Source organism: Durio zibethinus, chromosome 26, assembly GCF_047325235.1.
Source record: "Durio zibethinus cultivar Kanyao isolate XHJ-2024 chromosome 26, ASM4732523v1, whole genome shotgun sequence".
NCBI lineage: Eukaryota > Viridiplantae > Streptophyta > Magnoliopsida > Malvales > Malvaceae > Durio > Durio zibethinus.
In genome coordinates, this window is record NC_143187.1 from 12,562,403 (window position 1) to 12,587,054 (window position 24,652).

General features: G+C 33.1%; 4 protein-coding genes and 1 pseudogene across 11 annotated transcripts; 3 read left to right on the top strand and 2 right to left on the bottom strand.

The window, feature by feature from the left end:
• The first annotated feature begins 395 nt into the window (after positions 1–395).
• On the top strand, positions 396–1,577 carry LOC149511351 (cytochrome b561 and DOMON domain-containing protein At5g35735-like; annotated as a pseudogene).
• Positions 1,578–3,097: 1,520 nt separating this feature from the next.
• On the top strand, positions 3,098–5,693 carry LOC111275216 (Putative pyridoxal phosphate-dependent enzyme, YBL036C type). Of its 3 annotated transcripts, none has more exons than XM_089755557.1 (7): positions 3,098–3,449; positions 3,593–3,659; positions 3,926–3,972; positions 4,317–4,404; positions 4,748–4,881; positions 4,987–5,085; positions 5,336–5,693. In XM_089755557.1, exons 1-7 carry the CDS (start codon positions 3,222–3,224, stop codon positions 5,408–5,410), a joined length of 738 nt encoding a protein of 245 aa, XP_089611683.1. In that variant the 5' UTR covers positions 3,098–3,221; the 3' UTR covers positions 5,411–5,693. The 3 variants fall into 3 exon arrangements, 2 of the variants coding, with proteins under 2 accessions (XP_089611683.1, XP_022716133.2); XR_016334212.1 differs by having other exon boundaries at positions 3,107–3,506; positions 4,969–5,085; positions 5,336–5,356; XM_022860398.2 differs by having other exon boundaries at positions 3,110–3,506.
• Positions 5,694–5,726: 33 nt separating this feature from the next.
• Positions 5,727–8,346, top strand: LOC111275215 (Tetratricopeptide repeat (TPR)-like superfamily protein). The gene has a single exon (XM_022860397.2). The coding sequence runs from the start codon at positions 5,843–5,845 to the stop codon at positions 8,078–8,080; it is 2,238 nt and encodes a 745-aa protein (XP_022716132.2). The 5' UTR covers positions 5,727–5,842; the 3' UTR covers positions 8,081–8,346.
• A 4,531-nt stretch (positions 8,347–12,877) lies between these two features.
• On the bottom strand, positions 12,878–16,691 carry LOC111275218 (glycosyltransferase BC10-like). 4 transcript variants are annotated; one of them, XM_022860401.2, is made up of 10 exons: positions 16,192–16,691; positions 15,980–16,096; positions 15,774–15,874; positions 15,597–15,668; positions 15,349–15,430; positions 15,056–15,136; positions 14,415–14,456; positions 14,077–14,136; positions 13,744–13,890; positions 12,878–13,437 (listed from the first exon to the last, which is right to left on the bottom strand). In XM_022860401.2, exons 1-10 carry the CDS (start codon positions 16,468–16,470, stop codon positions 13,258–13,260), a joined length of 1,161 nt encoding a protein of 386 aa, XP_022716136.2. In that variant the 5' UTR covers positions 16,471–16,691; the 3' UTR covers positions 12,878–13,257. The 4 variants fall into 4 exon arrangements, with proteins under 4 accessions (XP_022716136.2, XP_022716137.2, XP_089611205.1 ...); XM_022860402.2 differs by lacking the exon at positions 14,415–14,456 and having other exon boundaries at positions 16,192–16,623; XM_089755079.1 differs by lacking the exon at positions 13,744–13,890 and having other exon boundaries at positions 13,014–13,437; positions 16,192–16,623.
• Positions 16,692–16,992: 301 nt separating this feature from the next.
• EMB2369 (tRNA synthetase class I (I, L, M and V) family protein) lies at positions 16,993–24,339 on the bottom strand. 3 transcript variants are annotated; one of them, XM_022860399.2, is made up of 21 exons: positions 23,815–24,339; positions 23,362–23,506; positions 23,227–23,283; positions 22,664–22,783; positions 22,459–22,563; positions 22,114–22,337; positions 21,958–22,024; positions 21,722–21,876; positions 21,244–21,508; positions 20,936–21,130; positions 20,748–20,827; positions 20,424–20,486; positions 20,182–20,263; positions 19,666–19,743; positions 19,494–19,595; positions 19,198–19,370; positions 18,913–19,090; positions 18,547–18,624; positions 17,750–17,881; positions 17,266–17,629; positions 16,993–17,185 (listed from the first exon to the last, which is right to left on the bottom strand). In XM_022860399.2, the coding sequence occupies exons 1-20, from the start codon at positions 24,210–24,212 to the stop codon at positions 17,387–17,389; spliced, it is 2,940 nt and encodes a 979-aa protein (XP_022716134.2). In that variant the 5' UTR covers positions 24,213–24,339; the 3' UTR covers positions 16,993–17,185; positions 17,266–17,386. The 3 variants fall into 3 exon arrangements, with proteins under 3 accessions (XP_022716134.2, XP_022716135.2, XP_089611204.1); XM_022860400.2 differs by having other exon boundaries at positions 18,476–18,624; XM_089755078.1 differs by having other exon boundaries at positions 17,750–18,306; positions 18,358–18,624.
• Positions 24,340–24,652: the final 313 nt, after the last annotated feature.

Genomic DNA, 24,652 nt, shown 5'->3' on the forward strand with positions numbered 1-24,652 from the left:
TAAATTAGATAATGACCTTCTATGGCCTTGTAATTCTCAATTTAATCTTTCCCATCTCATCTATGTCTGCCCTAGTTTCCTTCTGCAAGGAGGAGCACTCTTTCGCAACAATGGTTGGAACAAATTTGATAAATATGCAGCACCAGATGCAAGCTAATTCAGTTCAGAGCACGGAAAGTGCAGTAACAGCAGGCATTAGACCATGGAAGGGTCAAGTAACTGGCGTCATTGGCATCACCTAAAGAATGTATTTAAGATTACTGAACACAACAACAAATGAAATTTCCATGCTTTGCGAAATCTTTTCAATACTATCTTCTATACTAATCCTTTATGGAGATCATTGTAATTAATCAACTACTAATTATAACAATGCGAAGCCAACAGTGCATAAAATGATTTGCATGAACCTTTAACAGGTGCAAGGGATTCTAAACATCTTTGGATGGGAGTTTCTGTTGCCCACTGGAGCAAACGTGGCAAGAAATTTCAGAAATTTTCCCTTGTAAATGCGATGAATGGTACCAACTTCACACGCTATGTCAAACTTGTGGATACATGGTAGGTACAGTTGGATGGGGCATTGGCATATATTACATTTTGAAGACGCATAGGAATCATTATATTTACATTTGCAATTCTACAAGTGTAGAGTGTTAGGGATGTTAATGTTACTTATATTTAATGAGAAATTCGATTTTTTTTTCGAATAAAAATAGAGATGGGTAATATATTATAAGAATGGAGATGAGTATGATTTTAAATTTTTATTAATTATAGAGATAGAGATAAGTAATATAGTACTTGTCCCTAGTATCTTATATATATTTATATATTTAGTAAATTATTTTTTATTAAAAAATATAAATTATTATTTTAGATTAATTAGAATTAATATATTTTTATTGAAAAAATATGTATTAATATATATTTATAAAAAATTACCTAAATATACAAAATAAAAACTAAAAAAAAAGTTAAAAAATAAATTTTAGTTTTTATATTTTTAAAAGCTGCCGGTAAAAAGTTTATCCATATACATTAAATACTCGTAGGGATGAAAATGAAGATAAATTTAAAATATCTATTTGATATGAGTACGAAAATAGATATAATATAAAAATCCGGAGATGAGAATAAAAAATGCTCTACCTTACTCATACCCTATCCATTGACATCTTATAAAGTGCTTCTTTCCCTTAATTAGGCGACAAAATGAAGCTTAGATTTTCTGTCATAATTTCTTTGTATGATTCAGATGTTAGCCTGTGGTTGCAACCAAAGAAGGAAGACGAATGTCGCAAGTACTGGGAGATATACCATCATCTTCTGGGGTATGCATTGATTGTTCTTAGCATATATAGCAAACATATTTAAAGGGATCAGCAATATCCGAAGTCATGCTGCCGAGAAATGGAGGTGGGATTACGTGGGAATGCTTATAATTTTAGCTTCAAACTACCGTAGCATATAACAGATGGATCAAGTCCAGAAATCAAGAGCAGGTGGCATATGCTGAGAGCGAAATATATGCTTCAGAACAAATCCTAGTCTCCTTTTTGTGTTCTCTTTTTTAATTGCTGTCTGATTAAAAACTGCGAAGACTCTAAAACAGCAAAAGTGGAAAACCAGAAACAGGCGTTCATCAGTCTTGCAGAAGTAGTGAAGTTTGTGATATTAAAATTAAGAATTTAATAATTTATTAAAAAAATACTTGATTGTTGATTATATTCTATCCAGAAATAATCCTTTGATTAATTTGTAACTTTATTCAATGCTATAAGAAGTGGTAATAGGTGTCACTAAACTTTAACTCAAAGAAGAAAATTACAATTCGATTAGATGTTTCTCTTCAAATTAACTAATATTACTTTATAAACATTTTATAAAATCTAAAGAAAAAGTCCCAAAACAAGAATTATTAAGAGAAATCAACATGGAATGAAAATTTAAACTCAAAAAGGCTAACTGTTGAGGTTTTAGGAATAAATTAATTGTTCCATAAAAAAAATAAATTAATTGTTAATTTATTTAAATATAAAAAATTAGCATTAATCTTTTGAAATTAACATAATATATGAACACACGTTGTTGCCTCCAATCACTATGTACCGAAGGAAAAAAATGCAATTAAAAAAATTAGATTAAAGTACTAATTTCTTTATCTTTTAATATGTGAATTTCTGACAAAGTAAGAAAACCGGGCATAAAAAATTTGAAAATAAAAATCCGAAACGCAGCGTATCATCTCTCAATCATCAAACGCAACGTCTAGCCTGATGCTGACTCTGATCAGAGAAAAAGCAGAAAAAGACAAAGTTAATATTAAAAAAAATTCTTCAATTATTTATTTTTTAAATGAATTTTATATTTTTATTATATTTAAATCAATTTTTAATTTTTTGTTGTATTTAAATAAGTTTTAATTTTAAATATGAGATTGATTTATGATAAAATTTTATTTAAGTACAAAATAAATGTTAAAGATTTATTTGAATATAAATTAAATTTTAAAATTTTATTTTGATAAAAATAAAAATTAATAAATTATTTAAATAAAAAAATATAACAATTTATCTAAAAAAAATTAAAGTTTAGAAGTTTTTTTATTATTTTAACTAAAAGACAACATAGAAATAGAAATATTTAAAATTTGATTTTAATCTCATTTATTTATCAAATTAATTTAATTCGATTAATCGATTAATTATAAAATTACTTTCAATTAATTTTTAAAAATAATTTTAAAAAAATTTTTGACTTTCAATTAATTAAATTCAAAACTTAAATTAACCAAAATTTTGATCGAAATATAATAAAATTTATATATATAATTAAAAATATATGAAATTATTTATTTTTAACCATTAAAATTTTTAATTAATATATTAATATTTGAATATTTTATTAAATAATTTTATTTATTTTATTTTAAATACAAAAGATCACAAATTTAAAATATAATTTAATTAATATATTTTATTATTGAGATAAAAAAATTTAACTGAACAAATGGAATTAATTTCAATTATTAATGTTTTAAATTAATAAATTTGATTCCTAAAATAAAATGAGATAATTTCATTAATTTAATCTTAAATAATTTCTTTTGAAATTAACTGAACCACCAAAGGAACACTCTCTAAGAAACGCGATCACCTGCGCTGATGAACAATCCAGAAGAGAGCAAGCCCAACAGCCCACAACAACAACAACAATAGATGGCAACCTCATCGGCGGCAGTAGAAGGAGTGGCGGCGGCAGCCCTCCGGTCTGTGCTCCAAAGAGTTGACCAGGCCGCCGAGCGGTCGGGTCGTGAATCGCTGCGGATCCGTATGGTTGCGGTCAGCAAAACGAAACCCGTCTCTGTCATTCGCCAAGTCTACGACGCCGGTCATCGCTATTTCGGCGAAAACTACGTCCAAGAAATTGTCGAAAAAGCCCCTCAGGTTCTTTTACATTTGCATAAAAGCATCGAATTTGTCAATTGTTGTTTGATACAAAGGGTAATTTGCAGTTATTCCATTTTAGAAAGCAAAGGCACCAAAAGTGATAAACATTTTGTAATTAAAAACCCAACGTTTGATTGCAGCTTCCGGATGACATAGAGTGGCATTTTATTGGGAATTTACAGAGCAATAAAGTGAAGCCTTTGATTGGTAAGAAAAACTTGTTCATCAAATTCAATATAGACCCTTTTTTCTAGTAACTAAAGCGGCTAGAAGATTAGTACTACTTTCTTTGGGGAGTAACAATATGTTTTTGATTTGGGACTTGTGATCCGAATGTCATGTTGACATCTTAGTCTATTACTACTTTAAAGCTCATGGATGTTTGAAACAGAACTCCTACTTCACTTGGTTTTGCTTGTAGTTCTGGAGAGAAATGCGTGTTGTGAATTAACTTGTTAATCATTGTTATGCAGCTGGTGTGCCAAACCTTGCGATGGTGGAAACTGTAGATGATGAGAAGGTCAGTTAAGGAGTTATAAAGTCTTCTATTTTTATTTTCCATTAGGAAATGTTTTGAGTTGCTATAAATATTCTCTTTGTTTGACGACTACAACCTTTGAAAAGAACTTACTAAGCTTGGATGTGTTAACAGTAACTCAAATAGAGACAACCTTATATTAATTTATAGCTAATTTTCAATCTAATTTTAGATAGAAATATCGATATGATTTTGTTTCGTTATATCAACAATAATTATGTCATAACAATTGATTGATAATGTCAAGAATATCCATGATATTGTGGTCAAATATTTGTGCTTTTTCTTATTAGTCATCACTGAGCACCTTTCTTGGTTTGGGCCAGATTGCAAATCATCTTAATCGTGCAGTTGAAAGCCTTGGAAGAAAGCCTTTAAAAGTTTTAGTCCAGGTCAATACCAGTGGAGAGGAATGTAAGTTTATTTTATCATGTTACCACCAAATATAATGTTTTTAGTTGAGTTGTGTTAAGGCTTGCACATTCTAGCTTATTCTCATGACTTGTTATTAAATTTACAAGATAAAACTGGTCAGGCTCCTTTAGATTTCAGTTCCATTCTACAGTCTATCTATATGGCACTAGAAATAGTAGAAAAAGAACCCAGCTTATTGGGGCTGAATATGCTTTGGGATTAGGTCAACTATATTTGCCAACAAATATATTACTTTCCTGTAGTTACTATGCTAAGGCTTTTTTTCTAACCACTCACTTCAAATTCAGTTTTGAGATTATTGCCCTGCATCATGTTTTTGCAGCAAAATCTGGTGTTGAGCCTTCGGGTTGTGTGGAACTTGCAAAACATGTTAGTCTGAGTTGCCCGAACCTTCAATTTTGTGGATTGATGACAATTGGGATGCTTGATTATACATCAACACCAGAGAACTTTAAGGTGGTTGCGTTTCCTATTTTGGTTTTATCTTTACTTCTTTTGTTTCTTTATTTTTCTTACAGGACTTTCTTTCTTTTTTCTTACAAGACTATTTGATATTGCCAGACATTAGCGAATTGCAGAAGTGAGGTCTGCAAGGCTCTTGGAATACCAGAAGAGCAATGTGAACTATCAATGGGAATGTCCGGTGACTTTGAGCTAGCTGTAAGGATTATTTTCATATTACTATCTAGAAAAACGAAAACATGGATTTGTAAGAAGTTAAATTTTGGATTTGTCTTCACTTGAGCTCTAAAATTTTATACAAATGTTTCTGCCCTTACCTTATCTTACGCACAAAGCCATGTATCCGTTGTGTGTCATTTTTCCAGCAGCCAAACGCAAGAAGTAGCATTAAATTCTTTTAATACATAAGAGACTGTTTATCTAATGGATTATCTCATCGTTTTTGCAGATTGAAATGGGCAGTACCAATGTCAGGGTTGGATCAACCATCTTTGGGGCAAGGGAATATCCGAAGAAAAAATGAGACTAGATTACTAATTACATATGGGCACATTCCTTTTTGTCGTCATTGCATTTTTATTATAAGAGTTGTACTCAATCCTCAGGCTGTAACGCTCTTACGGTTGGTTGATGTGGTTCAATCTCTGGCCTGTACGGTGGATGTAACTATGTACTTTAGTATTTGGAAAAAGAGAAGAAATACACTGATGCATCTTGGAATCTATGGAACTTATTTGTTGCATCCAAATGATGCTAATAAAAATGTATTTGATCTGAAATTAAATTCTTACGATTCAATTGGCCAATTAATCCGTTGGTTTTAGGGTAGCGTTTACCTTGCTATATAATAAACCTGGTATGAGCTATGAGCTAGAAATGCAAGCGATAAAAAGTAGTATTTGAAAATTTTTTCCGACATTCAACTTTGAGTGACTGTCCAAAGATAGGATGAGCGATGAACAAAATAAGACCCACTACTACCAGAAGCACCAAATCGTTCAATGCCATCATTAACCGCCTTTCTTCACAAGGGTCCTACTATGAAGTGCTCTTCACTTACACATCCATGTTCAACTCAAACACTGCTCCTGATTCCTTCACATTTCCCAGCCTCCTCAAAGCCTGCACTTCTCTAAACCTCTTCTCCCTTGGTCTTTCAATACACCAACACATTATACTTAGTGGGTTTTCTTCAGATTCTTACACTGCATCTTCTTTGATAAACTTTTACGCAAAATTCGGCCACACAAAAAGCGCTCACAAGGTTTTCGATAAAACGCCTAATAGAGATGTTGTTCCCTGGACTGCCATTATTGGCTGCTATTGTCGTGGTGGCAACCTGGACAATGCTTTTTCTATGTATGATGAAATGCGATGCAATGGGGTTGAGCCTAGTCCGGTTACTTTCTTATGCTTGCTCTCTGGACCATTGGAGGTTGCCCATGTGCAGGCTCTGCATGGCTGTGCGGTTTTATATGGCTTTGAATCCGATATTATTTTGGGGAATTCGTTATTAAATGCGTATACCAAATGTGGGAGCATTGCGGAAGCAAGAGATTTGTTTGAATTGATGGACCAAAGAGATAAAATTTCATGGAATTCTTTGATTTCAGGTTATGCTCAGTTAGGGAATGTTGAAGAAATTTTGCAACTTTTATATAGGATGAAGATAGAAAGTATGGACCCTGATCAGCAAACTTTTGGTTTTGTGGTTTCTGCTGTTTCAGCACAGAGTAAGCTTGATTTAGGAAGGGTGGTGCATGGGCAGATTTTAAGAAGTGGGTTTGATTCAGATGCGCATGTTGAAACAGCACTTATAATTATGTATTTAAAATGTGGGAATGGTGATGGTGCACATCGGATTTTTGCAGGGGTATCAGAAAAAGACGCAGTTATATGGACAGCAATGATCTCTGGGCTAGTGCAAAATAATTGTGCGGACAAGGCACTGACAGTTTTCCAGCAGATGTTAAAATCGAGGGTAGAGCCATCTACTGCCACCATAACTAGTGTTCTTGCTGCATGTGCACAGTTGGGTGCTTTTGATTTAGGGACCTCCATCCATGCTTACATTTTAAGGCAGGGATTTACAATAGATATTCCAGCCCAAAACTCTCTTGTTACCGTGTATGCCAAGTGTGGTCATTTGGAACAAAGTTGTGCAGTTTTTGAGAGGATGGATGAAAAGGATTTGGTTTCTTGGAATGCAATAATTGCCGGATGTGCCCAAAATGGCCATTTACCTAAGGCCCTGTTCTTCTTCAATAAAATGAGGTTAACCCTTCAAAAACCTGATTCATTAACTGTTATCACCCTGCTTCAAGCCTCTGCATCTATTGGGGCTCTCCATCAGGGAAAGCGGTTACACAACTTTATAATTAGAAGTTGTCTTAGGCCATGCATCTTGGTGGATACAGCTCTGGTGGACATGTACTGTAAATGTGGTGATTTAGACACTGCTGTTAAGTGCTTTAGGGTCATGTTGCAATGGGACTTAATCGCATGGAGCACAATCATTGCAGGATATGGTAGTCATGGCAAAGGGGAGACCGCTTTAAGCATGTATTTTGAGCTTCTGCACTCTGGAATGGAACCAAATAAGGTGATTTTCCTTTCAATTCTCTCTGCCTGCAGTCACAATGGGCTTGTTGACCAGGGTCTGAGCATATTCCAGTCAATGTCTATAGATTTTGGGGTTCAACCAGAACTTGAGCACCGTGCTTGCATTGTTGATCTCCTTTGTCGAGCTGGAAGGGTGGAGGAAGCTTATAACTTCTATAAGGGGAACTTTTCAGAGCCTGCTGTTGATGTTTTGAGCATGCTCCTTGATGCCTGTCGAGCAAATGATAACTTGGAACTTGGTGATGTTATTGCCCAAGATATTATATTGTTGAGGCCTGCAAGTGCTGGAAACTATGTTCAGATTGCACACTGTTATGCTTCAATGAGTAGATGGAATGGCATGGGGGAGGCATGGACCCAAATGAGGTCTCTCGGCTTGAGAAAACTCCCTGGATGGAGTTTTATTGACCTGCATGGTACAGTTACCTCATTTTTCTCGGGTCAAAATGCTCATCCGAAACATGAAGAAATAGTTGCAACACTGAAAACTTTGTGGTGGGAAATGAGTGAAGTGGTTGTGAACTTTAAGATGAAGGAAATTCATGATATATTCTTAGATGAATGGTTTTAATATGAAACACCGCCAAGTATTTAAAGATAAAGTGGTGGTAGAGAGGTGCACAAACAAGACGTTATCTATTCTGCTTCCTTTCAATATCTCGGTGTGCAAAATAGACCCCAGATCAACAGATTAACTTTGGAATAGGTGAGGGAACGCTACAAGACATCACGTTCATGGTTTTGATTTCGTTATTTCAGATGAAATCGGCATTATAAGTCAATTTCATACAATGGCAGATGTGCCAAATTGCCAATAAAAAGGTGAAGTTCAGAGGCAATCATGGTGTACTTTTATCAACGCACACGTTGGTTTCTAGCAATATATCCAATTGGTCAAAACTGAATAAGAACAAGAGAGATGAAGAATCATAAAAGAGAAAACGCAATAAAAAGAGCTGAAAACGTAAGCTGAACACCAAATCTTTATATTGACTTCCAATAAAGCTTGTCTTGTTTACTTAACTGAGCAGTTATATTTCAACTTGTTTGTTTGTTTGTTTTTTTGCAGGATGGAGCAAGAGTAAATTCACAGATCAGTTCTTTATTCCCTGGCTGGCCCTGTACATGCTGCTTTTGGACTTAACCGATTACATATATATATATATATATATATATATATCATTGTCACTATTGGAGAAGCTGCGCTGCTAGTTTCTTTTGGAGCCCTTTGGTTTCAAATTTCTCAGCAGATTCCCTTCCTTCCATTATCTATGTATTCCACCAACGAAAAGACTCTAGTTTTGATAACCATTACCATAGAGATGTTTTAATGGGAAAGGGCCTTTTCACTATTGATTCAAGACTTTTCACCGGATCTACGCACTTCACCCATAGACAACGTGAAAATTTTTTTCCATATATTTTCTTCTGCGTTTGTTAAGCTTATCTTCATCAAATGTTCTTACCGAAGAGAAAGGTGAAGTTAAGGAGTACATGCAACCGAGTAAACTAAGATAATTAGCCATACTCGGTTGCAAGTGGCAAGAGTAAAATGCAATAGAATGGCGTCCGCGCGTTTTACGGATAAACCTGACAGTCAGCGCCTTTAGTGGGTCCTGACTATTTGTATCGTGTAAACAATAAAACTTCGTGTACCTAAAATTTAAATATTACAATTTGTGTAAAACAAAAAATATAAAATATGTTTTTTAATTTTTGTTAAACTTATGAATTTTGCTAAAATTTTTATTCCTGTCATCTTCATCTCCTTTTTTGTACAAATTTTATTTTGTGTTTTGAATTGCTTATTCTAGTTGCAGGTAAAAATTTTTTGTTTTCTCATATATATTCAACAATTTTCTCCAAAATTTATCAAATTCAAAAAAATGAGAATGACAAATGGATACCTTAATTCGTCCCTTTTCTTATAAAATTAATCTAAAAATATCAAAAATGAAAAAAAAAATAAAAGATAAAAAAAAAACTAAAAAACAACTAAAAATGTGTTTTAAAAAACTAACATAGAGTGTTACATTAACATCTAATACTGAGTTTAAAATATAAATGTTTTAAACTAAGGTATAAAATTATTTTATTAATATAATACATATATATAACTAAATAAATAAAAAAATATATACCTTTACATACACATCAAAATAGGTTAAGACAAAGTTATAAATACACTTTCAACTCGTCTCATTTTTTCTCAAAATAAAAAATGAAAAAAAATGAGTTAAAAGAGGGTGCCACATGACATTTATATTGAATTTAAAATATCAAATAATAACTTTATTATTATAAAATACATATATAAATATAAAATTAACTTAATAAGAATATATATATATATATACTTTTACATATACTTTGAAATTAGTCTGGATAAAACATTATAAACATATTTCTACGCTAATCTAGTATAGTATAACAAACTTGACCCATCCCAACTTTATCCCAAATTTAAAAAAAAAAAAATTATCCTCTGTCGAATCAAGATAGATCAAAATCTATCGGATACGAATTGTTTAAGTATTTTTATCAATCATCTCATTTGTTGTAAAATTTATCTAATTAAAAAATATAAAACAGATCACAAAAAACAAAAAAAAAAAAGTCAAATTGAATACCACATGGACATTTTCATTGACCTCATTTTTTAACAAAATTAATTTAGTAAAAAAAAAGCATAAAAACAAAAATAAAAACAGAAGGAAAAAAAAAGAAAAAAAAGTCCATTTATGTTCTATGTGGACATTTCAATTGAGTTTAAAACATTAATTTTTTAAGTTAATATATTAAATAATAACTTTATAATAAAAACTCTCAAAAAGGAAAAATAAACAAAAAAAGATAAAAAATAAAAAATAATAGATCATTTAGGTACAATGTTCATATTCAAATTGAATTTAATATATTAATATCTTAAATTACGATAAAAATAATAACTTTATTAATATAATACATATAAATAAATATAAATTTCAATAGATAATAAAATATATTTTTATATATGCCACGAGATGGCTTGGCACAAAGCATCTTAAGTCTGTTTTTCATCCATCTCTACTTTCTATAAAAAGTCTACCTAACTTAATTCGATATCAATTTTTTATAAAAATACTCGTGTCAAATTGAAGTGGATAAAAATCTATTAGATATTGATTATTTTGTCATCTTTGTTAATTGACTCATTTTATTATAAAATTGATCTAATTAAAAAACATAAAAATAAAACTCAAAAAAATATGAAAAAAAATAAACAAATTTGTGTGTTATGTGGATACTTCCATTAGATTATTTTCTTACAAAATTTATCTAATAAAAAAAATAAATGAAAACAAGAAACAACAAAAAAATTAAAAACAAAAAAGGGGAAAAATCCTTATTGAATCTAGTCAAATCAAAATTTATCATATATGAATTATTTTACCATCCTTACTCATCTACTCTATTTTATTGAAAATTTTTAAAATAAAAATGAAAAACTTCAAACTAATTTTTAGAATGAAAAAAATCTTCAGCCCAATCTTGAACTTTTTAAAATTTGACACATATTAGATCAAACCAACCAATAGAAATCCATAAGATATGAGTTCTTTTGTCTTTCCTACATCCATTGATTTTTTTTCTTACAAAATTTAAAAAGTTAATTTTTTTAAAAAGCAAACAAAATGATGGAAAAAAAAAGTTAAATGGAGATGGCACGTAAGCTATCAAATAATAATTTTATTAATATAATACATATATATAAATATAAAATTAAATGAATAATAAAATATATTTATTTATATCATGATGACACGAAACACCTATCTTATTTGATCTTGCTTTTTGAAAAAAAAAAATTGATATGTCCTCAAATTAAAAATAACATACTTAATGAATCCGTACGAATTAAAACACATAAGATACGGGTTGTTTTGTTATATATACTTTTATTAACATTTTTCTTCAAATATTTATTCATCAATTTCTTTTGATGCAAGAATTATCTAATTAAAAAATAAAAAATAGTGTAAAAAAAAAGATGAAATAGGGTGTCATGAGTGCACATTCATTTGCCTTTTTTTTTTTTCAAAAACATGATCTAATTTCTAAAAAAGAAAGGAAAAAAATTTTTAAAGGGAAAAATTAAAAGCAAAATAAAAAAATTTAAGTTGTCACATAATATCAGCAATGAAGAGTTTTTTTGAGAAATTTACTTTAAGAAATTTTTTAAAAAATTAAAAATAAAGAAAAAAAATTAAATCCGAATTTGACATGACACCTTTGCTAATATCATATTCTTTAAAAAAGATCAAATTAAGAAAGGAAAATAACGAAAACTATATATATTAAATAATAATATTAAATGGATTTCATATTTAAAAAATTTTAGGCTCTTTTTGGTTTGAAAAATATTTTTTGTTTTTATTTTCTTTTTTTAAAATGTATTTGACAAACAAAAATAAAAATTGTTTTCTAAAAATGCAAAAATAAGTAAATAAATAAAATATTCAATGATATTACTATTAATGACATCTAATTATAAATACAATACATATTTATTAATTAATGACATTAAAAGGTGTTCAAATATAGTAACTTAGAAAATAGAAGGAAAAAAATAAATATCTATTAATTTCACAATTGAAAATAACTTTTTTTTTGTTTTCATATGTCAACCTATTTTCATTTTTGTCTTTTAAAAATTTATTTTTATTTTCAATTATCAAATACATCTTCACTCTTTTTTTTCATTTTAAAAAAAAATGAAAATAAAAAATGGCTCTATTTTCTAAAAACAAACATTACCTTAATTTTTTAAAAATATTTATTAAATATTAAAAAAAAGTAAATAGAAAAAGATAAAAATGAAAAGATGAAAGAAAAATCAAATATATGACTAACATATCTTTAATATTAAATGGTTGTCATGAAAAAATAAAATTTAAAATTTTATTAAATATCTAAAAATATAAAAAAGTAGAAAAAAAAAAGTGTAACTAGAAAAAATAAACGTGTAACTTATCTTTGATACCAAATGAGTTTCACAAAAAAATAAAATCTAAAAAACTAATTATTAATTTTTAAAAAATAGAAAAAAGCAAAAGCAAAAAACTCTTTATCTAGTCCCGACACATAAAAAATATATTTTTATAAGTTTAAAAGGAAATTATTAAATATTAAAAAAAAAAAAAAACCCAACGGACGCATGGCCACACAGTAAACACGGTACATCTGCAAATTTTATATACAGACGATAGGTTGCCTCACCATTTGCATTTTTGGCTTTCTTCAAACTTCACTCTTGTTTTTATAGAGAGAGAGAGAGAATACGTAAAGCCGTTAAATAGAACAAAAATAAAGAAGATGATTAGCAATATTTACATAGGCCAAATACTGGTGCTGTTCGTTTGTAATATAATCTATAATCGTTGTAATTATGGAGTTGTTACACTACAAACTAATTATAGAGAATGTAATAAGAATGTCAAACTTTTCTTAGCATGTAAACAATATGATCAATCACACTTGTTCTATCATTCAATTAGCGCCGGTAATGGTGGTATTGTATACAACTCTTCTTAGTCAAACAGCATTATCTGCCTCATCAAATTCTGTTTTGAACTAAAACCTATACTCTGCGTATTCGATTGTGTGGTGCATCAGCAAAACTTTAGCAGGCATTCTGCTTGTCACCCTAATTGCTTTTAGAAGTGGATCAGCCGAGCTTTAGGTGGTGCAAGAAATTGTGAATGGAGATCACGAGAGATTGCCTAATAGCGAGGAGGCTTCAAAGGGGCCAACCACCCCCTCGCTCAAGAGGCGCATGGCAGCTCCTCGCGAGAACTTCCTTGCAAATAAAAAGCAGGGAACACATGTAGAGTTAGTTCGACACCACTCTGTCCGGAATTCACTCTCATAGTATACATGGTTGATATCCTGTTCAAATAAGCGGTAGGAAGTGGTGAGATATAACATCCAAAACAATGGACCACAAAAGACAAGGAGCCTAACACCAAATAAGGAATCATTCAGCATATATGTCACTTTAGAGAGAGATTATAAGATGAATAAATCACTAAGCAAAATTGAGCAATCATAAAGATCAATGCTTGACCACCAACAAAACTGTTTAAAATTTTCAATCTTCGGTTAAAGAAGAAGAATTCATATAAAAAGGATATCAGGTCAATACATCCTATATAACCTGTCCAACAAACAGTTTATATAAGGTAAAATAATAACCTTTATTTCCTTGATTCGTATAGGGCTTGCATCTGCATAGTTGAAGGTAACAGGATGCCAAGCTCGGTTATCCATTTTCGCAGCAGACAGATTCCACATGGTATAGGTCAGTGTTCTTCGTTCTAGCTCACCTTCAAGGTCATTCATCTAAAAACTAGGACTAATTAGGACACAAGATTCCAAATGTAACAAAATCATGAAAAGCCATATTCAAAATGGAAGAGACCAATTTTATTTATTCAAGAACAGAATTGGAATACAACCATTAAAAGCAGAAAACATTGTGGGGAAAAACGAAAAAATGGGAATAGGATATATTAATTCTTTACTTACCGCAAACAATGTTGGCACATAATGTTCATCTGGGATACAATTGTGTTGCTTTTGAAGTTTCTGCCCAATCAAATAGAAGTTATCAATCACATCAAAGGAAACATATCGATCACAATAACTTGAACAACACTCAAATCAAGATTATGTGCAAAACAAAATAAAAGTATAACACATTTAGAAATTAAATCTCTCTACTAAATCAATGATGTAAAATAACAGAACAAAGAATGCTAAAACTGAATGTAACAAAGTTTAGCTCCCAAATTGAATTCCAAAGAGATAAAAAAGGCCCGGATCTGTCAGCCTAGTTGCATTCCTTGGGAATTGAACTCACTTACAATATTCAGCTTTCCTTTACTAGTGTCCAGGGGAGGACGACGCTGCAAACCAAGAAGAAAATGTAAATTTCAGATTCAAGTTTCATATGATCCAATTTATGAGCAGATGATAACAAGAAACTGAGGAACACCAATAGGAAGTTCTTCATGGCATCAAATAGATGCCTTACTAGACTAGTTAAGAATAAAGTTTCCCATTTACCCTAGCCCTAATATATTGGATAAACATTTCAGTACTGTACTTTCTACTTTAGTAGATCAATCCAAAGGAGGACTCTAAATATTATTAATGCAGCTGCTGTACCAAAAGTAAAAAAAAGAAAGTTCTAAAAAGTGCTCATTTCTGTCTGAGTATCTGAAAAAAAAAAATTCAAAGGCCTAGTTGTCTAACTCTGACCAACTCCCAGTTTTATCCTAGCTTTAATTTGTTTGATAAACATTCAGAAACCCTTGCTAAGCAATTTGAGAGATCACCCAAAGAAAGCCCATATATTATCATAACATTTATGCAACAAAGCTACATGCCGAAGATGGGATGAAAAAGATCTCTAAAAAGAGATAATTCATGGATAGGAATATTTCATTATAACAAAAAGAGAAATTCAATTGAAAATGAACAAATAATACAATCAATTGCATACCTTGCAGAAATTCTTAAAGACTGGAAGAACAATCTCATCATCTACAATGACTTCCGCATGGCTCCTTATCAAAGAAATCCACTGCAAATAGGATGCAAGTGAAATTCAATTGACAAGATAAATATGTGTACTGTAGCTCACAGACAAGCACAATGATGATGGAAACTTGAGCAATTCATCCATTTGGCAGTTGCAATTTGACAGGGTATTAAGAGGTTCTTTTAAAAGCTATTAAGAAGTTACTCAAAATTCGGAGTCTGAGATCAATTCATCCACATTTTAAAATAGATAACCTGAGATCCTTTTCGCCACTTGCCCTTTGGTATTAGAGGTGACATTTTTGGGTGGTAACGCCCATCCTTTACATCAAGGAAGCTGCACAACAGAATTTAATGTCTTCAAATCAAAACAAGAACCAGCTTAAAACTCATACAACTTCGTTTTTCTTCTTTCTCTTTTAATTAAAACCATATAAAACAAAATATAATGGAAAAAAAATTAACGCTTGGCACCTCAAGAATGAAAAAGGCCCGCCATCTACCTGTCCACGAAACTCCTAGAAGAACCCATCAGATATCTATATATATAGCTGAAGTTGTACAGAGGGACACAACTGCAAAAACATGAACAAATTGTTGTCAAAACTCTTTATTTAATTAGTTATAATAAAAACTAAAACACCAAAAAAGATAGTACTAATTAGTTAAAAAGTACAAACCTGTCAGAGAGAAGAACAAATCTTTGATTTGCTGGATCCTCTAAAGCAGTTGCAAGTAATAATCTTTCCGCTTCTATCATACTTGATTCTCCCCATACCACCTGCAATGCACGCGAGGTGAACCATTTTTATTGAGCTTAGCTTAACCAAACAAAGTTCAAATCTTTTCTTTTTTTTTTTTGCATTTTCAACGAGTAATCAATCACCTGAATGCTATCAGTCAATTGCCGATTGTAAAAGAAATGCGACCGCGAAGTCGACTCGTCGAACACAAAGCCAGGCGCCGAGTGTATATAAATGGAGAAATTGGCCACGTCAGCATTCTAGAAAAAAAAAAAGTCCCGCATCAAAATTTGCGGAAATTCCGCGAGCAGAAAAGAGGAAGAAAGGTGGAAGGGTGTAAAAAGACAGAATTGACCTCGAAGAAGCTGCCCCATAGAAAATCAAGAGGTAGGTTAAGGCGGGCCAGGAAGAGGAAGGCGATCTTAGGGGGACCATGGAAGTTATCGCGAGAAATTCGAGATCTCGCACGCGCAGGAGAGAAAGAGTTAGGGGAAGAAGAAGCAGAATTTTCGGACGAGAAATGGAGGCGGAGTAGAGCGAAGAAGCAGAGAGCAAATGAGAGGAGGATGACGAGTTTCCAGCCAAACCAGATGACATGGCGCACCAGTACTGGAGCTGGGGTTTTCTTCGTCATGCTTCTTCCTTCAACCGATCACAACTTGTTTTAAAACAACATCATCTTCATAAATCTTATTTTTGATCAAATTATCAAATAAGATGTTTTTAGAAATAGCGAAAGGAAAGAGAGAGAGCCTGTGTTAATATCGAACGGTTTCATAACCGCTTTGAGAGAGAGAGAAAGAAAGACAGCATTTAATTAAAATTTTGTGTAGAGTTTGAATTTCTGCGTAGGCTGACCGTCCGAAAAGCCTCAACAACAGGGAAATTGAGAATGGAGTTTCTCACATACAGACCCACCGCCAAGGAAACGACAGCGTTTTGCAATTAAACTATATGGTAGGATTGGGCCTCTTTTGGGCTGATGGCCTAGCCCAATTTAATAGTCAAAAACAAACTTCGCCGGCCCCTTAATGAATGTTGAAGTGATGACGAGACGAACCAATCCATGAAGTTGTTGGGTGATGTTTGCCTCTGAGGATTAAATCAAATCTTAACGTAACAGATTCAGACAAAGGAGAGTTGGTGAGATGTCGAATTTGAGCAATTTCCACCTCGGATTAATCACACCAAATACATTGATATATGCCAGCCATTGAATGGAAGGTTACAAGAAGTATAAAATAAACATGTAATTCCAATTTTATTTTTCGTCTGGCAAAATTTCTTGGACATACGTTGATGCCCAAACCAAAGATCCAAGAACAATCCTCCAGGGACCTGTCCTGTTCCTGAAAAAACAGAAGTAAAAATGTTCAAAGCTACTGCAATAATAAAAAAAGATTTGATTTAAAACATGAAGCATTCGCACCTCTACTCTTTGACATATGAATTCGTTTGCGGGGTAGATGCTTGGCAAGTTGAAATACCAAAATGAGAATGCGAACTCAAAGCTGTTTTCTCTGTGCTTAAAAAATGTGGGCGCATGAGGATTATTGGATGCCCACCTTGACGTTTGGACGATCCAAGATAACATTTAAGATCTTTCCCGGAACAAAGATTCTCTTTTTGATCGGTTTCCCATCCAGATACTTGGAGAGTTTCTCATCTTGTGAAGCTAATGTGAAGGCATCCTCCTCTGAACATCCTTTTTCAACCTGAATTGTACCCCTAGTCTTGCCATTTATCTGGACTGGTAGTACGATGGATGATTCCTTCAAGTACGTAGGATCAGCCTGTCATTGAAGCATGAACAAGATTATGAGGTAATGACACCCCCACCGCCCTACAGGAAGTGACTCAAAAAAGATCAGCATTTGAAAATAGATATATATGAATTGGCTCAGAAATTATACCTTAGGGAAGGGCACATACGCTATTGAATCTGGATGACCAAGGCGAGACCAAAGCTCCTCAGCCATGTGAGGTGCATAAGGTGAAAGCAACAAGACAAATGCTTCAATAATGGATTTTGGATGTTTCTCCCACTGATATATGGGGAAAAAAAAAAAAAAAAAAAAACAGATCACAAATGAACAAGTCCAAGCATCAAACAGAAAAACTGGAAAATACTGGAGGCAAACATTCTTCTAGACATCATGCAAAAAGTGATGTAACATAATGTAACCAAAAAAAAGGTTAAATAAGATTCAAAGCAAATATCCCAAAAGAAAATTTTCCAAGGCTTGCGCATTAGTGTGAGCTTTTGCAAAGTAGTAGCTAAACAACTTATGTAGGTAGATCACAAGCATGTTAAACTTTGCTTCAGCTAGGTGTAACGTAAAGCCAACTACCCCCCGGGCCCCCACAATATCACAAGGTAATTAAAAGCCAGCAAAATACTATTCCTAAACAAAAACATATCAAGCTCATCAAGAAGAGAAAATCTGGGGTGGAAGAGCCTCGAAGAGGACTTCCAACATTATTCAAGTATTCATGTCATTCATTCCATGCATACCAAAACCTTCCAACATTATTCAAGTATTCATGTCATTCATTCCATGCATACCAAAACCTTCCAACATTATTCAAGTATTTATATCATTCATTCCATGTCCACCAAAACCAGTATAAGGATTTACCTTATATAAATATTTAGCTAATCAAGAACGAGACAGAAAAAGTCAAGCTCCAATTGTTCAATGAATAAAACCTTATATGCTGCATTAATGAACTCCATCATTGCAGAAATTCCAGTGTTAAACCTTGTCCCTTCGATTTCCTCTGTCACCTGTGAGCAAAAATTAATGATCAGTTAGAAAGCTAATAAGGAATCTTAGCTGCCAATGTTCAAGTTACTTGTGTACTTCTATATTGATGAAATACCATTCTGATCACATTAAAAATAAATATGATATGATCTGGACAAGTTCCTGGGTTATTTTGACTCAAAGGCTTTAAGCACATTGTAAACCACCTTTAGTCCTGCAGCTTGTGCATACTTCTTTGCAGATAATACAACATTACCACAATTGATCAGATGTGCATAAACAAAAGTCAGAAGTGTGCAGAACATAACCTTAGCTATACATTTATGGAGAGAGCGAAGCTGTTCCATTGTAGGTTCCTCATCAGTAACCACTGTTCCATCTCTAAATGTATCATGAGGTAAAGGTGAGCCAACAATCAGCCTCCAAGTTCTTCCCAAAAACCGATGGACCCCTTCAATGCCACTAGTATTCCATGTTTTTGAGTCTCTATGAGCATAATGCAATAAAATGCAAATGTCGTGAAGGCATCATTGTCAGTTTCCCTCTTTATACATAATGATTAACATTCTAAAATAAATTCAACCAAATATTACCGAAATGGTCCCATGAACATTTCATATAATCTAAGAGAATCTGCACCATATTCAGAAACGACATCATCAGGATTGACAACATTTCCCCTACTTTTGCTCATTTTATGAGCACGTGCAATCAAACGAATGTTTGGGTTGTCTTTCAACACAAAAAATTCCCCAGACTTCACAACCTACATAAGGATGTACCAAAAATAACATAATGAAATGCCAGAATTAATAAATTCATCTTCAATATTAGTAAATAAATAAAAGAGTAGAAAGTAAAACATATCAAAACATGTCAAAGGACATACTCTTTCCTCCGGAATGATCTCTTGAAGGTATTCACCCAACTCATCAGAAGAGTCTGCAGATATATAGTTTCCATCTGTGTCTGTGCAAGCCATATATTGAACCTGCCACTCCAACCATAAGAAAAGCATTGACAGAATTATCACGATAATACGCACAAGAAAATATACTTACTTCCCCAAGAATAATTCCCTGGTTTATAACACATTTGAAAGGCTCTTTTGTTGATACAAGACCAATGTCATAGAGAACCTGATACATAGAATTAGAATACAGAAGTATCAGAAATGTGTAGAAATAAAACTAGCAAGTTTTATTCTCACTCTTAGGTAGCCCACAATTAAGTTAGTACAGCATGCCTCACTGTATCTCTACAGGAAGCTGCTAGCCATAATCACAGCATTACCCTGGCTCAATCTGGGAGATGGTAAGCTGAAAGAGAACCCGCCTTTAGGTTTAGGCTCTAAATATATTAAATTTGACCCTATGCTAGCCCAAATCAATCAGTATTAATAGCAATCCTGACTCTGTCTTTTAAGAGGGTAGACATGCTTTTCATCCAAGACAGCAATGTGCAATGGAAAATACAACAAGAACAAATGCTAAATTATGTTTCATAAACAGTTCTACATGTAAAAGTGACCCATGGCAATCATATTGCAAAGTTTATGTGCATATTGATAGACTTACCTTGTGCCAGAACCTTGAATAAAGTAAATGGAGAACAGCATGCTCAGCACCACCAATATAGATATCAACTGGGCTCCAATACCTAGAAGTACAGAGTATATTTAAGGAAAGCATAGAAACCAAGGTAATAATATGCACACAAGAAAATTTCTTAGGTTCTTCATGAACACCTGGCAATAAAACTAAAATTTCTTATAGAAAGAACTTATTACTTAAAAGATTCATATGAAAAGATGCCTTACATTTCTTTTGCCTTATCGACTAATTCATTCGAGTTTTTGGGGTCCATAAATCTCAAATAGTACCTGAGCAAAGATGGAAAAGTTTTTAATAATAAAAGACTACATTAATTTCTCCATCAAGCCAACAAAAATCTGCAAGCATTCTTATACATAGCAAAAGAGAGTCCCAAGTTTTCTGTTTCATATTCCACAACTTTAATTTTTAGATGACCTTTATTTTTCAAATTTATCTTATTTACCTTAAACTCTTCCATTCAGAGCATCTAATCATTTCCCCTGTTTATGATAAAATTGAACTAAATATGGTAATTACAGGTACTTTACCAGCAAGAACCAGCCCACTGTGGCATGGTGTTTGTTTCTCGTGTAGCAGGTTTCCCAGATGAAGGGTCTATGGTTTTAACCTGAGATAGATGAATGAATCTAATTAATGCACGATTAGCCATATCACTTGCACAAATAACAGGATAGGTTAATGAAATAACAAAAGAAACCAAGGAGTAAAAGTGTACCCAAGACACTGCTTTTGACAGTGGTGGTTCCCCTGTTCCACTTGGAGTAAAATCATCCAATTCAGGAAGGGTAAGGGGCAGTTCTGTTTCATGAACCGGAATGCTCTCACCACTATCATCCAAGAAGATGACTGGGATAGGTTCCCCCCAATAACGTTGCCTAGCAAAAAGCCAGTCCCTCAACTTGTAGTTCACCTAGTAGATAAAACTCAACTGTTTAAGCAAAGAATATCATAAATTACACATAATTATTGTCAAATCCATCCCTTTCACAAACAAACAATTTTCAGGTAAGCATGAAAAGGCACCTTTTTCTTCCCATTTCCAGTTTTCTCAGCCCACTCAATAACCTTGTAAGCAGCATCTTTGCTAGACAAGCCATTGATGTCAAGCCCTACCCTCATATTTGAAGAGTTTATAATAATGCCTTGTCCTGAATAAGCTTTCCCAGACTCAATGCAACTTCCATTATTGGGTGTCACAACCCATTTGATTGGAATATCATACTTTGAGGCAAACTCATGGTCACGAGAATCATGTGCAGGTACAGCCATGATTGCTCCTGTTCCATAACTGCACAAATAAAATTTTGTATGTTTTGCACATTGATAAAACCCTCCAAATACCTAGTAACAGTTCAATAATCTAATTTGCATAAATGTCAAGTAATCAACTGGCATGCAGATTCTATCATAGACAAAACAGACAAATGGGCAGCACAAAGGCATCCACCAACTGATAACAGACACAAATAACATATGAAATGGATAATCAAGTCAAACATACCTTGCCAACACATAATCTGCAACCCATATTGGAATCGGTTCCCCAGTTGCTGGATTTTTGGCATAGCAACCACTGGAGACTCCAGTTTTCTCCTTCTGAAGTTCAGTCCTCTCAAGATCACTCTTTCTCGAGGCAATGTCTTTGTATTCCTCCACCTGTATTGTAAGATTCATTGTCTTCAAGTTAGAAAAGTTACTAAAAGAAAAAGATAAGGTAGCAATGAAACACTGACATACGCATTCACTCTGTTTTGTGGATACTATTGATGACAACAGGGTATACTCTGGTGCCACGACTAAATATCTGCATATAAACAACCGATAAGAACAAACCATTCTCCAACAACTACTATTGAAATAAAGACACATAAGAATAGAGTGCAAGAGAAGTACGTTGCACCAAAAATGGTATCAGGCCTGGTAGTATAGACAGTAATTTTCATATCTGTTTCCTTTCCATCAGTGTCAAGAACACAAAATTCCACTTCAGCGCCCTCTGACCTCCCTATCCAGTTCCTTTGCATTTCTTTGATACTTTCAGGCCAGTCAAGTTCATCCAAATCTTCAAGAAGACAATCAGCATAAGCAGTAATCTTCAGCATCCATTGCCGCATTGGCTGCTTGGAAATAAACAATGACACTGTAAATTTATAAGACATTCACAAAAATTGGGAATAAGAGAAGTATTTAACTTGGAAAGTTGGACTACCCAGCACACAATTGATTAAACTAAAATACCTTTCTAATAACGGGATGACCTCCACGCTCACTCACACCATCCACAACCTCCTCATTTGCAAGGACAGTACCAAGAGCTGGGCACCAATTAACTGGTACTTCAGCCTGAGCTCATAATTAGACCAACCTTCAGACCAAGTTTTTGATGAGGATGTACCAAAGCAATAATCAGAATAATGAACTCAGAACTAGTCATAAGTCAAACCTGATAGGCCAGTCCTTTCTTTAACAATTGAAGAAAGATCCATTGGGTCCATTTATAGTAATCTGGTTCTATGGTAGATATTTCACGATCCCAGTCAAATGAGAAACCCAATGATTTAAGCTGCAAGTAAATGATTAGCGTAAGAGGCCTTTCAAGCTAATCACAAAGATGATAGCAAATTGGTAGAGCTATCAAGCCAACTACCAAAGATGACCGGAAATTGGTAGACTTAAGAAGCTATATATCATTGAAGACAATTATAACTTCTAAGAAAGATGCTACCTCATAATGGCAAAGGGGTAGCAAATGACGAACAGAAAGCTTTCTGCATCTTAAATGGCTTATATTTACAACTCTTTGGATGTGAAAGGACTGTTACCACATATTTTCACCCTTTTTCTTTAAATAAACACATTATCAATACCGTCTCTATATCTAATTGATTGATAATAACCATCAGAACTAAGTTAAGATGTAACTTTTAAAATCTCCACTATCAGCAATTCATCATACACATTTCACGTACATTTGGTCTCCAAGTACAAATAATAAAGAGTAATAACCTGGGAACGAAAGCGATTAATGTTCCTCAATGTCGTAAGTTTCGGGTGAGTTCCAGTCTGTGAACCACATTATGAAACCAATTAATAAATTCAAAAACGAATCATGACATTGCACAATATGATTTCAACACAAACCTCAATTGCATATTGCTCAGCAGGCAATCCAAAAGCATCCCATCCCATCGGATGCAACACATTGTAACCCTGCATGCGTTTAAACCTCGCAAGAATATCTGTGGCAGTATATCCCAGTGGGTGCCCAACATGTAATCCAGCTCCACTGCATCGTTTCCATCCAAAACTTTTAGCACAAAACTTCATTCAGAACAACTCAAGATATAGGATAAAGAGGGACCACTAAAGGGAATGCAACTCCCAAACCTAGCCAGCTCCTAAAACTCAACATCTTTATCAATTGAACTCAAAGCTATGAAATTCAATCAACTAAAGTGCACCAAATACAAATATATGCTGGGTTATTCCCAAAAGTGTTCTATGTTTGCAAGTCTTGAGAAGTAAAAAGATAGAACCTCCAAAATTTTTGAAAATAGTAAAAATAAAACAACCGCTAAAAGTAGATAAAAGTACCTGGGATAAGGGAACATGTCAAGGACATAATATTTGGGTTTAGAAGTGTCAACATCATCAGGTGTACGGAAGGTTCGATTTTCCTCCCAATAACGCTGCCATTTGGGCTCAATTTCATTGAAGGGATATGCCCTTTTCACAGCCACTGGCTTCTGTTTTTGCTCCTCTTCAACTTCACTTACCGAGCTCCTGATTCTATTTCTTTTAATACCAAAACAGCCATAGCTTAAAAGGGTATGTTTTTTATACAGAATGGAAGCAAAAGATGGTGACTGTTTAATGTGGGAAGGTGTAAATTTTCTTGGCAATGGAAGGCTTTTACTTGAAAGGAGACACGTATGATAATGAAGAGGAGGAGAGTGAGGGAATGGTTGGAGATTAATATGGGTTATGTTCATTTCGGATCATAAATTAAGGTTCAAGAAGAAGAAGAAGATTAAAGAGTGATGACAGGCTGAAGAGGAACGAGAATGGGGATAATGTTGGCGGTTAAACAGATTGGTTGTTGTTCTTGTTTAGTGTTTTTGGGCCCTAACATCTTTAGCGAATTTATAAGTTGTGTCTGGACCTCAACGGTTAGGATTTCAAATCACATAGAAGCCCAACTTTTTAAGATTTTCAAATTACCTAATTAGGGCTACATTTTTTTTTCTTTTTCTTTTTTTTTACTTTATAGATATTTTTCATACTTTAAATTGCCAGAATTCAAGTTTAGACTGTGGTAATACTAGCATTATAGTCTTTGTTAAATCAAAATACGATAGGTTTTTTCTCTTTTGTGCTTAAGGATATTTACGTGATTTTTTATAATTGAAATTTTTATTTATATTAAACAAAA